The 16,095-nt window shown below is 35.5% G+C and overlaps 1 protein-coding gene across 2 annotated transcripts; it reads left to right on the top strand.

The window, feature by feature from the left end:
* Positions 1 to 5,270: 5,270 nt before the first annotated feature.
* LOC136243767 (uncharacterized) lies at positions 5,271 to 7,539 on the top strand. Of its 2 annotated transcripts, none has more exons than XM_066035375.1 (2): positions 5,271 to 5,386; positions 6,345 to 7,539. In XM_066035375.1, the coding sequence occupies exon 2, from the start codon at positions 6,349 to 6,351 to the stop codon at positions 7,420 to 7,422; it is 1,074 nt and encodes a 357-aa protein (XP_065891447.1). In that variant the 5' UTR covers positions 5,271 to 5,386; positions 6,345 to 6,348; the 3' UTR covers positions 7,423 to 7,539. The 2 variants fall into 2 exon arrangements, with proteins under 2 accessions (XP_065891447.1, XP_065891446.1); XM_066035374.1 differs by having other exon boundaries at positions 6,311 to 7,539.
* Positions 7,540 to 16,095: the final 8,556 nt, after the last annotated feature.

Genomic DNA, 16,095 nt, shown 5'->3' with positions numbered 1-16,095 from the left:
AAAATCAATTATCATGTAAGTTATATAAGTTATAGTATTTGGTGTTTTATTACAATTTAATGCAGTTAAGCTCCTTACTTGTTGCAAGTTACCAATTGCAACTATAGACTATACTTAGGCCACTTACTAGTAAGTAAACTTGGTGAACGGTCAAGTAGTTATATATACAAGTTACCTATTGGTAACTTGCATAACTGCTCAACTATACAAACACCTAGCTGGTTACTTGCAATTGGTAACATGTAACAAATGTGATATATTAAACATGCATACATGTACCAAATAGTTACCATGTAAGGCAATTCCCATTCATAACTATGCAAGTTATTTTATTTATGTTTTATTAGTGGTTCTAAAATATACCACACATAACAATATTGGTTACGAAGTTGCTATTATTATAGTCATGATTAAAATTAGTAATAATGTGCTTAAAGTACTTTGACTACACTTGCGTGCTGGTAACTTAATGTAAAATCCTTTACATACTCCTAAAAAGTAGCAAGTTACTAGTTTACCAACCATAAAGTGTTCTGAATTATTATATATAGAAGACATCTAAAGTACTGTTTAGTTACTTGCTAGCTGGTATAACTTGCTGTACAGCTAATTAAGTTCCCTAGCTTGCATGGAATGTATAATTACGATTATAATTATAAAACATGTTCCAAACTAAATAAGAAGCCAAAGCTTTAAGTTGTGGCAAGTTTTTCTCAAAACGTAGCGAAATGTCTGTGATGTACCAAAATTTACCCTTGTGTAAGTAGCATGGTTCCTACATGTGTAGGGCAACATTAAGAAATTTTGTAGGAAATATTCCCACACTGTGTTGAATTTTGTAAGAAAGATTCCTACACATGACATGATGTGTAGGAATAATTGTAATTCCTACAAGTGTAGGAATGATTTCTACACTGCAAGAAGATGTCTTACACTTTGTGTCATGTCATGTGTAGGAATCTTTCTTACAAAATTCAACAGTGTGGAAATGTTTCTGCAATAAAGCTCTACACATGTAGAAACCATGCTTCATACACAAGTGTAAAATTCCTTCCAGCACTTTACCCCAAAATTGTGATTTCTTATTTAATTTGGAATATGTTATTAAAAGTAATCACAAAAGGTTAAGGGCTTTTTTTCATCAAAACCTGTCCTCTAGAGCCCAACCAGGGTCAAACTCAACTGTTATAAGAGTCATGATATTTTGACTACATGCATCAGTAGTCCACAATGGACCATGCACCATATATAAGTGGTGTATTATAACACAAATAAATGGTATGGTAAGTAGCATGGCTTAGTGATTATTCTAGGTACTCCAGCGTATCTGATATATATATGTTATGATCCTTAAATGTTTTTTTCCCACACTGAACCAATGTGTATATATATATATATGTACCACTTTCACACCTCAGATCAAAGAAAAGCTAGTGCACATATATCACATATTGCACTGGCTCAAAATGTTAACGAGATATATGCACTGGTAGGTATACCTCGTTAAGGCAGAGCATATATGTCATTACACACTGCCCTCATCATATTTCTTTGATGTTATACTGTTATTCTCTTCTGTTATATAGGGAATCAAGCAAGCTGTGATTGTGGGATTCAATTTTAATACATCAACAGTAGTTTGTTTTTTACTTTTGTAAATGTAGTAACATAATAAACACTAGTCTCAAAAATTAAAATTACTACTTTAGCAAATTTAAAATCAAACTACTATTAAAATTGAATCCCACAATCACAGCTTATTTGGAAAAATTCAATCCCACAATCACAGCTTACTTGGTTCCCATATAAGAGAAGGGCATAGTAACTAAAGATTTTGCCAATTAGGTAAGTCTGCATGCTAAAGTAGAACATATTAGTTATACCACGGGCACTTGTGCTTTGCCTGTATATACGCACTTTCCCTCGGGCACATGCATACATATCAGGCAAAGCACTCGTGCCCATGGTATAACTATTACATATATAGCAATACAGCAAAAGTGTTGGTTTCTTGTACAAAATACTTGAAGTGTCAGTATACTAGAATGTAACCCCAATTTCATGGAAACTCAAGATCATTTTGGCATTAACGGTTTTATTTATACTCCTTCATCCCATCATCTGAGTAGAATGTTCTCCAAATGCACATCACTGAAAGTAACTTCAAAGACGTATTTTATTAAGTTAAGAGTTGAAATTTTGTTTCATTTTGGAATTTGTTACTTTGCAGAGGCCTTTACAGGATTTAATTATATTTAATTAATAGGCTTTTAATGCAGACTTGTAATGCAGACGAGTCTGCATTAAATTAAAGGTCTGTGCACAAGTTGCCCACATCTGGAATATACGTACAACTACAGTACTTTATAATTACAGCTATATACCTACTTATAACTCAACTAACACTATAAGACTCATGACATTAAAGTTGTGGGGAGTAATCAGGACTGGCTTCTTGAGTTAATGTAGACTGCATGAATTACTAGGATCAAGGAAATGAGTACAAACATGAAGATTCTAGCTGTTTTTTGATGGTGTCCATTGATTGATGATTGGTAAGGCATTTAGGTGAGGAATTCTGTTGAAATATAATTACTAATTCTTTTATAAATGTCTGGTAGTGTTGTTCAGGAAAAGTGTGTGTTTCATTTTCTGATATTTGGCAAGGTCAAGTGGTTCCTGAGAAAATTCAAAATGCAAAATAGAATGATAATAAGCACATGCATCTATTTACATGTGGTACTACATCCTTATGTAAGTAGATGAGCAATGGCTACATACAGCATGGCTATATAGGGGATGATCATGATAAACTCATTGGCTGAATATCAGATTAGCTACTTGTCAGGAAATTGGCGATGATCCCATAATATTAGCTGTGGGGGACCAGAGTCCTTCCACTTTTAGTTTAGAAGGGGGTACTAAGATCAAGATACTCTAATAGAGTAATCCAAACAGTATACGTTTAATCTGTCCTTAAACTGCTCATATAAAGAGATTAGCAAGGAAACTATGAGCTACGGATCTCTTCAGTTTTAAATCTGATAGAGCAATCATATACTCTAATAAAACAGTCAGGGGCAGTAAAAATGATAATAAACTTTCACATGCAGTAAACAGCTAAACTATCAATTTGCTGACTTCATCTTCGTGGGACTATAGAAACCCTCTGGAGGTGAAAAGCACACACCTGCACTCCAGTCATATGCAAGCCATGTCATATATCATATATACCACCCCACAAGCAATTTAAAATTCTAGATTTGCCACTGTTAAGACGTAATTTGTGCACCAGAAAACTCAGACTACTATAGATTACAATGCACAAGAAAAAATTATGCCACATTCCTTACATACAGTATAGTGTATGCTGGACAGATTCCAGCTGTACCGGATTAACAAGCTAGGAAAGATTTGCAATAATGTAATACAACACAATAAAAACAAACTAGTGTGAAGAGATCACTACTAAATGTAGTGAAGGTCACTACAAAAAGAGTAGTGAAGGTCACTACTAAATGTAGTGAAGGTCACTACTAAATGCAGTGAAGGTCACTACAAAAAGAATAAGAATAGTGAAGGTCACTACAGAAGGTCACTACTAAATATAGTGAAAGTCACTACTAAATTTAGTGAAGGTGAAGAGTAGTGAAGGTAGAAAATAGTAGCAAAATTTTGTCAACTATTGTAGTAAAAACGAACTACTGGTAGTGAAGATCACTACTAAAGGTAGTAAAGGTCACTACTAAACATAGTGAAGATCACTACTAAACATAGTATAAAGGTCACTACTAAACATAGCGAAGATCACTACTAAACATAGTAAAGGTCACTACTAAACATAGTGAAGATCACTACTAAACATAGTAAAGGTCACTACTAAACATAGTGAAGGTCAATACTAAACATAGTAAAGGTCACTACTAAACATAGTGAAGGTCAATACTAAACATAGTAAAGGTCACTACTAAACATAGTAAAGGTCACTACTAAATTAAATGTATAAATGTCACTACTAATTTTGCCTACTGCTGTACATTTACAAAATGAGATTATAATTATTGGTCACAATGTTTCTGTTTGATCTGATATACTCTATTACACATATCACAAGCCAATGAGATTTCACAGAATTTCTTTTGAAATGCTTCAAATGGAGGAATAGTAAAGGTAAAAAATGATTGATAAAGTTGTTCATCTTCATCAACCTTCTTAATATACTGTGCTAAATTTTTCGGTCCATTGAACTTTGCGGCATCAATAAAAGTATTATTTCCTGGAACTTGTTTATAGACCTCTGGAGCACCATAGTAGATTGGAATAGTCTGTGACAAATATCCATGCCAGATCTTCTCAGTGATGTATTCTGATGTGACAGTGTTCTCAAAAGATATTAAAAATTTATACCGTTTCATTCTGAGAAGATTTATCTTTATGTCAAATGGACTAACAGTTTCAGTACCTACTCTTGACTGCGGCATGATAGTATTGTGCAAACATTTTCCAAATGAATCGATCTTGATATATTTCATTAGCTCTTCTAAATACTTATACCTCCATGTGGCACGACAGTCACTCACAAACATTGCTATACCGTGTCTATTGGAAGGAGGGTCAAGTCTTAATGCTTCCAAAATCGGCTGTTTAATTCTAGGTAAGCACAAGTAGAGCAATGGAATTGTAACTGAAGTCTTGTAGCTAACTCTAATGTCTGCTGGTGGTGACCTTTTTGGATCATTACAAGGCCGACTCTCAGGTCCCAGGTTATACCGGATTGTTACTTGTCCTGGATATGCAGGCTGTTCACAATAACTAAAGCATTCATGGATGTACAGTGCATCAGCTGACTGGTACAGCTTATCATCCTCAGTGTATATACATTGTCCTCCATTAGGTAACTTACAATTTACATTCTGATATCCACGATATCTCTCCACTGAAAAACCCTCAAACAACTTGGAATATAATACTATTTTGGTGTGATCACGACACATATAATCTGAGCCAGCAGAACGGACTAGTGTACGCGGACACGAGTGTTTGTGACTCGGTGTCAAGTTCCGTTGCTTTGGCGTAGAATGAGGGATGAAACGACGCCCTTCTTGAACACTCTCATCATGGACTGCTGTGAATTCACTTTGAATTTTATTCAGTTTCACTATCCACACGACTACAATCACAGATGCACATAATGCCAGAAGAAAGAGAACCTGAACAAGACGACCTCTATATCGGATCGATCGGATCATTACGCGCTAGCGTCTTAAAATGTGATCAATGGCACGCCTATGAATTAATTAGCACTTTCGTCATCAATTAGCAGATCTGGCAATTGATTAGACATTCGTCTACGATTCGTCACTGCGCTACAATAACATTAAGACAGGTACATATTGTGTACGATTACTGTGTAGCTATTCATTCCTGTAAACTGCAAGCAGAGTGGCGCATTCCTAACCCGCAACCACACCCAACAGTTTGTAGTTGAAGTATTAAACAGTTCTGTAATTGAAGTGATAACATGTGGATTGATGATGCAACTGCATGTCAGCAATGCTGGCCTCGTGTAGCTCAACAAAACGGTGGCGACTATGCCCCACCTATTTTTTAATCACTTGCAGAAAATGAAGCTTTAATGTTCAGTGTTGTCATTCGTTCAGATATAAATGTTTATTATGGTGTTGTGTAGACATTCACAATGGCATGCATGCATGATAGCTACCAAAATGATCAGTATATTTGTTGTCATGGTGCTGCAAGTATTTTCCACTGATCCTGAAGGATCTATGCAGTATAACTAATGGGGTTTTATTATACACTACTATTTGATGATTTTTGTTCATCATCAGTGCTAGCTAGCATGTATTTTCACTGCCACATATATATTTCCCAATACCATAAATGGCGAAAGTTTGGCGAGACCTAAGTTAGGCGAGACCTAAGTTAGGGGAATTAGCATGCAAGCAATGTAAACAGTCGTTTTTGTCAGGCTGAAAATTAGGTTTGTCAAGTCAGGTATGGGCCTAATTGCTACTGTATATTCCCATAAAGTTAATTGCTGATTCCATGACAGTTGAGCAAATTAATGAGAGATGGTTAAGTTTATATGTCTGAGATTTCTAGACATGAAAACTTGATCCCTTTGTCCAACAAAATCACTAGCTATATACCAATTTTTTCAGGTGCATGATATTACATAATCAGGGCCCATTGTCATGCACATTTTACCCAGTACACAAAGTGAAAATATATACAGTTCTGGTATATAAAATCTGATCACATATATAGTAAATAAGTAATTCTATTTCAGTAACAGCTAGTTCATGAATTACTGTGGGTGATAGATCCATGGGAAACTGTATCAAGAGCAATTCAGCACCTGACAATGAATTTGAAGTATACTTTATTAGTGATGCACGCAAACTAGATCGTCAGGATAGCAGATTAAGAGGACTGTTACGAATCACAGATACCAAACTGTTATTTACACTGAAAACTGACAAAAGTGTTAAAACAGAATGGCAGTTTGAACACATACGAAAGTGTGGATGTAACAATGATGACAACATATTCATTATTGATGCGGGTTCAAAATGTCCCATTGGAAAAGGCACGTACATCTTCAATACTGAACATGCTCAAGAATTGTATGACTTGTTTAATGAAGTTGTTGCCAGAAAAAACCAACAAAGCCAAACTTTGGATGGTGCAAACAATGCAACGATAGAAGGTTCACCAGGATATGAAATTTTGAATAAACCATCTAACCCCACTGCTACTGACGAAGAACCGACACAGCCTCCTGATAAAGAAAAAACATTAAGTTACCCAGAAATTGTTATTGTTAATGATGCTCAGAGTGGAAATATGAATCAGCCATCTAAGGTGTCCTATGACTACTCATCCATTGACCTCAATAAAACAGATGTGTTAAAGGAGAAAACAGATGGAAGAAAGCAAAGGGAAAAGGTAAGACCTGAAAAGCTTCAGATTGAACAAGACGCAAACAATGATGATGGACCGATGAGGTCACCATATGTTAATGTTCCAGATTCTCCTGTTGCACAACAGTGCATGGAAACTGATCGGGATAGTACAGATGAAGGAAAACAGAAAAACAAATTTATACCAGCAAAACTCAAAATTGATGAGAAAGAACAAGAGACTCTAAGCAATGATGAACCAATGCCATCACCATATGTTAACATGCCAGAATCTCCATATACAAAAAACTATGTGGAAATTGATCACAAAGAGAAAGAGGAAACTAAAGAGAAAGAGTCAAAGCCACCTGCATTTACATACAATTACAGCACAGTGGATGAAGTTGCGACAGTAGCACTGACTAAAGTAAAGCAAGATCGTGATGAAGAGAAAGAGCAGAAAACACTTGCTAAGCAAGACAGCAATCAAACAAAATAAAAATAAATAAATAATTAGCATTGTAACAAGAATTCTATATTATTTGTAAACTTTTATATGTTTAATTTTATATGCTGGTACACTTTTATTATGCAATAAAAATTATTTTATTAATAATACATCAGTGGTGTTTGATACAAGGGTGGCTCCAAGAATTTTGGTGACAAGTCTCCAAATTTTTTGTTGCATAGATGTACATGTAAATCTAAGGGGTCTGGGGACAGGAAAATTTAGAAAATTTAGTACTCTAATCAGGTACCAATTTTTACCGAAAAGCTGACATTTTAAACATATGCTGCCAGGAGCAGCCAGCTGAGAGTTATAAGATGGAGGTACCGGTATGTGCAGTTTGAAGATTACAACAGATATGGATGCCATTCTGAAAACCTTTAAACACTCTGAGATAAGACTTTAGCTGTGTTGGTAAGCTTTAAAAAATACAAAGGTTAGTTGATTGCTCATTTCAATCCGAACCTTTGATACCTTCAATGCAAAATTGCTTGAATTTATATATACTTGACCAGTTTCTGGAAATCTTAGAAACTCCCTTGTATCATTTTTTTTTTGAATGGAACAATTATGCAAATTAGAGTGACAGTTTATGAACTATATAGTATGTACAGGTTGAGCTGAATCCTGTAGCTGAAAAAGAAAATGGTCAGCATGCAAGCAAATTAACATTAATTTTCAGCTAACCAGATAATAATAAAGGTGATAACAACAGACATGTGCAGTTTGGCTCTGCCACAAGTTCGGGAAAGACAATGGGCGGTGCATTTGATGGCTTCTTGTTTATGTTTTCACCATACATTTCCTATGGGGAACGTCCCCATAGGAAATGTATGGTGAAAACATTAATATTATGTCAGGCATTTGAGCAAAAGATTGTGCACGTCCATCTTGGGACTAGGTACAGTATTTGGGAAATGTGGAGTTTTTGTAGGTGATTTATATAGCTGAGTATGTTTATGCATTAAACCAACTAAACCGGTTTTGCCAGAGTAATTTCAAGCATCTTAGGGCAGCAAAACCATCAAGCATTGATTAGATCAACATAATAGGAACATTTAATTTATCACTCTTTTTCAGCACATATATGTGCATGCGTAAAATATTGTGTGTTTGTGTACAGCTTTACCAATCATCAATAGTAGAAGGCTTGAGCCAATTATGCTGATATGATTTGAATTGCAGGAAAAAGTGTAGTGAGTTCAGTAGTTGCTTTTCTTTACTTTGGGTGCGCCATTTTAATTTAACAATACTTTATTATTGTAATGGACAAAATTTGATACAGCCTAGCAACTACAGTGCTCCCTCAATTCTGACCGGATTTGCGAAAAGGTACCTTTTCCACACATTTTACAGGCGAGCAAACAAAATGATTTAACTTCTGACTCTGTAAACTGATCAACTTGCTTTTAGTGTCAAAATGTAGCCAGATACTTTAGTCACACTCATGGAAATTTTAAGGCAATTTTATGGAATGACTAAAAACTTATGAAGCTTCAAAGATCAAACAAATTTTGTGTGTGAAAAAGGTACCTTTTTGCAACTTCAGTCACAATTATATCTGCATTATCCAAACACTTGGTTATCCAAACAGTAGAAATGACTGCTCTATTAGATAAATGTTGTGCCAACTGCTAGATCTCTAGCTGCTTCAAAATTTTCATGTATCATCAGTCAACTTTCTGTAATATAATCTTCTAATAGTTGAAAATACATTGTTATAAGTTGACCCTTATAGTAACTTTGCTATACCTGCTACAGTGCCCCCTCAATTAACTGACCTCCTTGGGACCAAGACATGCCCAAATAATCAAAAAGTTCAGATAACCAAAGTCCATTTATTATACAAAAACCTGTTCAAATACTCTAATAGAACATACACCTTTGGCAAAATACCAGTACTCTTATAATAATTCCATGGGGTAAGAGAAAGGAGAGCGGCTAGTTGTGAATGATTTTGAAATGTAATCATATAATAAACTATGTTGTAATAGATTGATTCAGTCAAAGTTATACATATGTCCAATAAAAGTGTCTCAAGATACACCAAAGGGTGTATCCATTCACTGGACTGGATTACTGGACTAGCTGTCATATAAACTTAGCTAAAAACACTTTTTTTCAAAGCGATTATAACTAGACTATCACATGTTTTATCACATGATCAGTGTTTCTTTTTAATGTAGCTTTATATAATTGCATGCATGGTGTAAACCACATTGAATTGTATGACAATGTGTATTATTTACATAAGAGAGCTGGAGAAGATGAAAAAAGGCACTTTGACGATGAACTATACTAATAAGGGTCTTGTGGATAATGTGCAGTTTCATTGTAAATGAAGTTGATTTCAAAATGTTTATGTGACCATAATCAGTGTATACCAGCAAATGGATGTACCCCAATTTATAATTACAATTTTCCCCCATTTGCAGTCCACTATTATTTTAATCTAGCTATTTATTTTTTAAAAACATGTAACTGAGAACACTACTAGGTTTAATTTAAAATATTGCCTCAGTTAGCTAAGACCATTAGCATGATGATAGTTAACCTTAAAATTTTCAACTAAATCTCATCTTGCATAATTAGCTATGCTTTCCCTCTCATTTTGCTATTTAGCTACTTAAAATTGTAGCCAGTGTGATATATAGATCCAATTTCCAAGGGCTGGATTAAAGTACACTGGCCAGAAAAACTACAACCATGCGTTCCTAAACTTCATAGCTATTTAAAAAATACACCTGTGGTTATTTTTATAAATGATCAGAATTAAACTGAGCTAAGACCATAAAGTATAAATTAGCTACAAACTTCATTTAGTGCCAAACACAAGCAGAAAATACCCATCTTCTTTCAGTAAAATATAGCTATTACTATACATGTGAGTAAAGGTGGACCTCACTGTATTCTGAGTAGTGCATGGTCCCTTTAAACAACATGACAGATTCAGTAATCTCCTTGTACTGAACTAATAGGGGTGGATTCGGGAAGGCTTACATGGAAACCCAGTTTGAAAATATAGCTGTACCAGCTAGCTCTAAAGGACTTCGCTATTGTTCACAGCCCATGTACAAAAGCCAGGGGTCTGTTACACCATGAAATATTGAAATATCATTGATAAAATTTTCAAAAGTCAGGGGCGGATCCAGGGGGGTTCAAAGGGTTCCATGGAACCCCCTTTTGAAAGAGCCTCTCTTACTCGAGATACTCTAATAGAGCAGTCACAGTAGTCTTTTGAGGAACAGTGTAGCAAGCTAATTATATAGTTATAAATAAGGAGATATAGTTGGTGAGGGAATCTATGTTGAGGGGCAGCTATTGTCAGCAGGTGATGACCTTTTTTTCTGGTCTTCAACTTACAGCTAGGCTGAAGTTGCAATTCCAAAGTGGAACCCCCCCCTTTTAAAAGTCTGGATCCGCCCCTGAAAGTTGTATGTATATATTAATGACGAACAATGACGATGTGGTGGCAAGCAAGGTCTTTAAATATTTCAAGTGATGAGCAAGGTCTTTTGTGGTTTCATAAGTAAAACATGGAGCTTAAAGCTGCAAGTTATTAAATGATTCGTAAAATTATGCTCATTTATAGTACGTTTCTAATGTTTGCCTCACAAACATTATCATACCAAACTGCCATCTCTCTCAATACTTCACTGACCGTACAAAGCACCCCCACCATTTCTATTTTGGGACGTAATTGTGAATAAAGCTCATTTTTGGGACTTAATTGTGGATAAGGCTCATTAGCATTGAAATATGATATTTGATGTAACATATTGATATGACTATTATCAGCCCCTCGACAAAACTACATAGTACAGTCTGATACTTTGTCTATGGCTGCTTTTAGCATATTAAAATAGGCAGGCGCCGACAAAACGAAGGGTATGGCCATTCAATTGGTGTAGTTGTATTTGTTAGGATAAAGGCTTGCACCTGCCGGTACATCCATAAACAAATATAGTCTATATACTAATTATATACAAAACCAAATAAACAGTTATTGCAATGACTGTCCAGCAGTGTGTGGGGTCTCATGATTATGCTGCCATTTCTGTGTACTCGGTTGTACTTTATTGTGAGAGGTCGTTAGGCGCTTTCCGTGCAGTTAGTTATAGCATTATTCTTTTGTAGCTATTCATTATTATACTTTCCTTGATTGTTGTATGAGAGAAAAGCCATTATGAATGATGATAATATGTACAGTACAACAAAACAACAAAAAATGTAAGCATGCGAGTGCTCGGACAACATTCGACCACAAATAGGTCCACATATGGAGCCAATGTGGGAATGGCAAGCTTAAGGAACTGAAAAACAGTACAAAGTTCCTGGCACTCCTTACATATTTTGCCAGAGAAAGCCAATACACTGGTAGAGGCAGAATTGTCTAGACATTTCTTGATGATATAGTGCAGTACATAAGCCCTTAAAATTGACATAATCGTTCACTTTTTGATAAAAGCACCAATTTTTTTACAGGGTATATGGAACGTGCACTAAGTATTTTAAGAAGGGGAGGCACGTAAAAAGTCCTCAGGAACACCCCCTTTTGCACCCTGACAAGAAAAATATTTGTTACTATTAAAAATCAATCATGTTTCTATCAAGTTAACTTCTGGGCCTAGTATCATAGTAGTACAAAGCATACAGCTGGAACATAATAGCCTATTAGTAATCTATAAAAAAACAAATAGTTTTCTCACCTAGGCAGTAAACAAAATCACTAAAATTTCCATTTGCAGGGATTCTGTTAAAGTTTTGTACCTTCAATGCTGACGATTGTGTAGTACTATGTACAAGGATCATCCTGATGTGTATCGTTTCTTTATTAAAGGGGTATAACAAAAGTTATTTAATGCTAAAGTCACAGGTGGATAGCTCAGCAGAAAACCATTAACTACAGCAGTTCAATTATCAAACACAGAGCTTGAACAAAAGGTCCCTTGTCCTTATACTGGGCACCATATGAAAGGTAATTAAATTTCTAGTTTAATGAAGGCAGTTGCAAGTTGTTTCAACATCTTGTTCTCAAGTTACAGCGCTTTCAATTCAATGTAATATAGTATATAAGCAAGAAAAGCACAAGGATGTGTCATAAGGTACTTCTTAGTGCTCAAAATCTCACTTCATTGGAACCCAGCTCCTTTATACTTATTTTGAACATTATAAAACAGCACTAAGAAATACCTTAATACTCATCTGTGTGCTTTTCTTACTTATGCTATATAACACTGAATTGAAAGTGCTGTAACTTGAGAACAAGATGTTGAAACAACTTGCAACTGCCTTCATTAAACTAGAAATTTAATTACCTTTCATATGGTGCCCAGTATAAGGACAAGGGACCTTTTGTTCAAGCTCTGTGCTTGATAATTGAACTGCTGTAGTTAATGGTTTTCTGTTGAGCTATCCACCTGTGACTTTAGCATTAAATAACTTTTGTTATACCCCTTTAATAAAGAAACGATACACATCAGGATGATCCTTGTACATAGTACTACACAATCGTCAGCATTGAAGGTACAAAACTTTAACAGAATCCCTGCAAATGGAAATTTTAGTGATTTTGTATACTGCCTAGGTGAGAAAACTATTTGTTTTTTTATAGATTACTAATAGGCTATTATGTTCCAGCTGTATGCTTTGTACTACTATGATACTAGGCCCAGCAGTTAACTTGATAGAAACATGATTGATTTTTAATAGTAACAAATAGTTTTCTTGTCAGGGTGCAAAAAGGGTGTTCCTGAGGACTTTTTACATGCCTCCCCTTCTTAAAACACTTAGTGCGCGTTCCATACACCCTGTAAAAAAATTGGTGCTTTTATCAAAAAGTGAACGAATATTTGGCTTAGGCGCTGGACTAATAGATTTTTGATGCATTAAAGAATGCCGTTGATATTGCTATTTAAAAAAAACAACAGAAAAAATCATGACACGAAAAGGTATAAGAAACAAAGGAAAGAAAATAATGCAACTGAGTTTTGAACCCAGATGTCCAGGTTTGTAGTACCCACACCCTACCATTATACCACCAGTGCTTGCTGCTACTACTATTTAATACTATATACTGGGTAGTCTAACCCCATACCCTACCTAACCTAACCTAATGGCTGAACCTGTGTCCTAGTTGTGTGTCTTCCTAATCTTAAGAGCTCTGTTCCTAATCCTAGAACTGCTGTTCCTAATCCTAAGGGCGCTGTTCCTAATCCTAGGGGTGCTGTTCCTAACCATGTTCCTTAATTATAGAGATGAATTTCTAATGTTTATACAACAAATGACTGGCTAAATAAATATTTGCACCATGACCGGTGACCGTCTAAATATCCACTTCAATTAAAAAAGGAAGCGGTTCTTTTTTTCACAGATAACTGACAGTCATCCATCCACACGAGTATCAAGCAACTAGTTGCATGTTTGTTAGGGTTAGTATGGTATTCGACTTTAGGGCACATGTCTAGTAGTTGCCCTGAGTATTCAACTTTAGGGCACGCAACGTCTAAAAAAATTGTAAAGCTACGTAGCTGTATAGTAGAATGGCATAGTGTGAAAGTTGCATCATTTGTGAGAAAAGCATGAAACTTTCCATATCAATTGTACTCCTAATGACATTCATTTTTTGATATAGCGCCATCGCAGACTTGACCTTTGGTGACCTTTGCAACCATTAAGTTTTATACTGCAAATTGGTGATTTCTGTCACAGTCTTTATCTCCCTGAGATATTATTTTCCTATGTTAAAACATCATCCAATTAAAGACATCAATCCAAGAAACAACTTGATTTTTGTTTGAAGTCATGTAATAGCTTATTCCATTCCAAAGTTATAATCATTTTTATTAGTCGTAAAATTCTTTGAATTTATCTGGCCTTGGGGTATAAATCACCAATGAACAGGTACCTTTATAGTATTTCATCTGGCTAATACAAATGATCATAACTTAAGGAATGAAATTACCTACTGATTCCAAATAAAAACTAAGTTGTTCCATGACCTTTAGTTTGAAATTATGTTTAATGGTGTAAAACAATGCCTCAGCAGTGGCAGATCTAGAAATTTTCAGAGGGGGTTTCAGGTTGAGTAAGTTTTCAATAACTGTCAGGAGTGGATCCAGACTTTTTGAAAGGGTAGTTCCACTCTGGAATTGCAACTTCAGCCTAGCTTTAAGTCGAAGACCTAAAAAAGGTTACTAGCTACCTACTGTTTTAACGACATAATGCTGATTTCAAAGGCAAAAGTATGAAGTTTGGCCAGTAGAAAAAGTCCTAATATAATACACTATGTATAACTCTGGTGATGTTATCACCCACACGACCGCGAATTGCCACCCACATGAATCGTAAATAAATTAGGGGCGTGTGCTATTTTCAGAGGGGGTAACTTCAGCTGAACCATTGCAACCCCCCTCTATCTGCCACTGCTCAGGGAGACCAAGACAAAAATGATGAATTTTCAATGTAAAAATGGCCATAAAGGTTGCCAAAGGTCAAAATTAATATGCAATGGCACTATATCCAAAAATAATTAAATGTCATTGGGAGCATAGTCTATGTGCCAAGTTTGATGCTTTTCTCACAAAGTGCACAAAACACTACATTCTTGATCAACAAAACATCGAAAAGATCCAGCGTAGAGCTACTAGAACACTTGCTGGCTTGCAAGACACTCCTTACACAGAACGTTTACGTATACTAGGCTTACCTTCATTGCAATATCGTCGACTAAGAGATGATATGATACTATTATACCGTCTTGTTAACAATGATATCGGCATTGATTTTTCTGAACTTTTTACCATCTCCTCAGTCACTTCTACTAGAGGCCACATGTACAAGCTATACAAGCCCCATGCTACCACCAGAGCAAGATGTCACTTTTTTCAATAAGAGCAGTACTGAAATCCTTGGAATAGTTTACCAGATTATGTAGTTACAGCACAGTTTCTAAATGTATTTAATAACCAGCTTGATGATGATCAAATGACTCAAAATTATAGTGTAGCTACTAACTTTATTCTTAAGTTGATAAGGTCTCACAGGCTTTTGCCTTCTTTCCTTTAACACATAATAATAATAAATGACCTTATAATATGGCAGTATGCCGCTCTACTAATAGGCGCTTAATAATCTTGAATTGATAAGCGCTGCGCAGAGTGTAGGGTCTACACTAGAAAGTTACTTTATATGGTCAAGAGTTCATAATATTAGAAGAAGTATATTATGAACTCTTGATATTGTTAAAAGTGTCACAATGGCGGATCCAGGATGGCATTTGGGGCAAACTGATGTCCCCCTACCCCCCTTGTACCATAGCCAACTTCCTTTATTGAAATACTAAACCTTGTCAGGCCAAAATCGATTTAAAAATATGCCAAAGTCACTTGAACTCAAACTCAAAGCAACTGTCAAACTATCAACCAGCACTTTCGTGCGTAGTAAGCGCCTCTAAAAATAATTATCGTGCTGTTGATTTTTGAAACAGCTTTTAAGATTTCAAAGCCGTCTGCAAAGCCAAAATGGCAAAAATCAACAGGTTAGTCAGACACTACTAAGAGGTGATTATCTGCTGCTTCAAAAATACAGTAACTAACTGCTCTCTCCAACCACCTACAAGCTACAACCAACTCTTGCTACAACTTATAGCCTATTTGTGCCCCT

This window comes from Dysidea avara, chromosome 13 (genome assembly GCF_963678975.1).
Source record: "Dysidea avara chromosome 13, odDysAvar1.4, whole genome shotgun sequence".
In the NCBI taxonomy this organism is placed as follows: Eukaryota; Metazoa; Porifera; class Demospongiae; order Dictyoceratida; family Dysideidae; genus Dysidea; species Dysidea avara.
The sequence above is the reverse complement of the archived record's forward strand: the minus strand, read 5'-3'. Positions and strand labels throughout refer to the sequence as shown.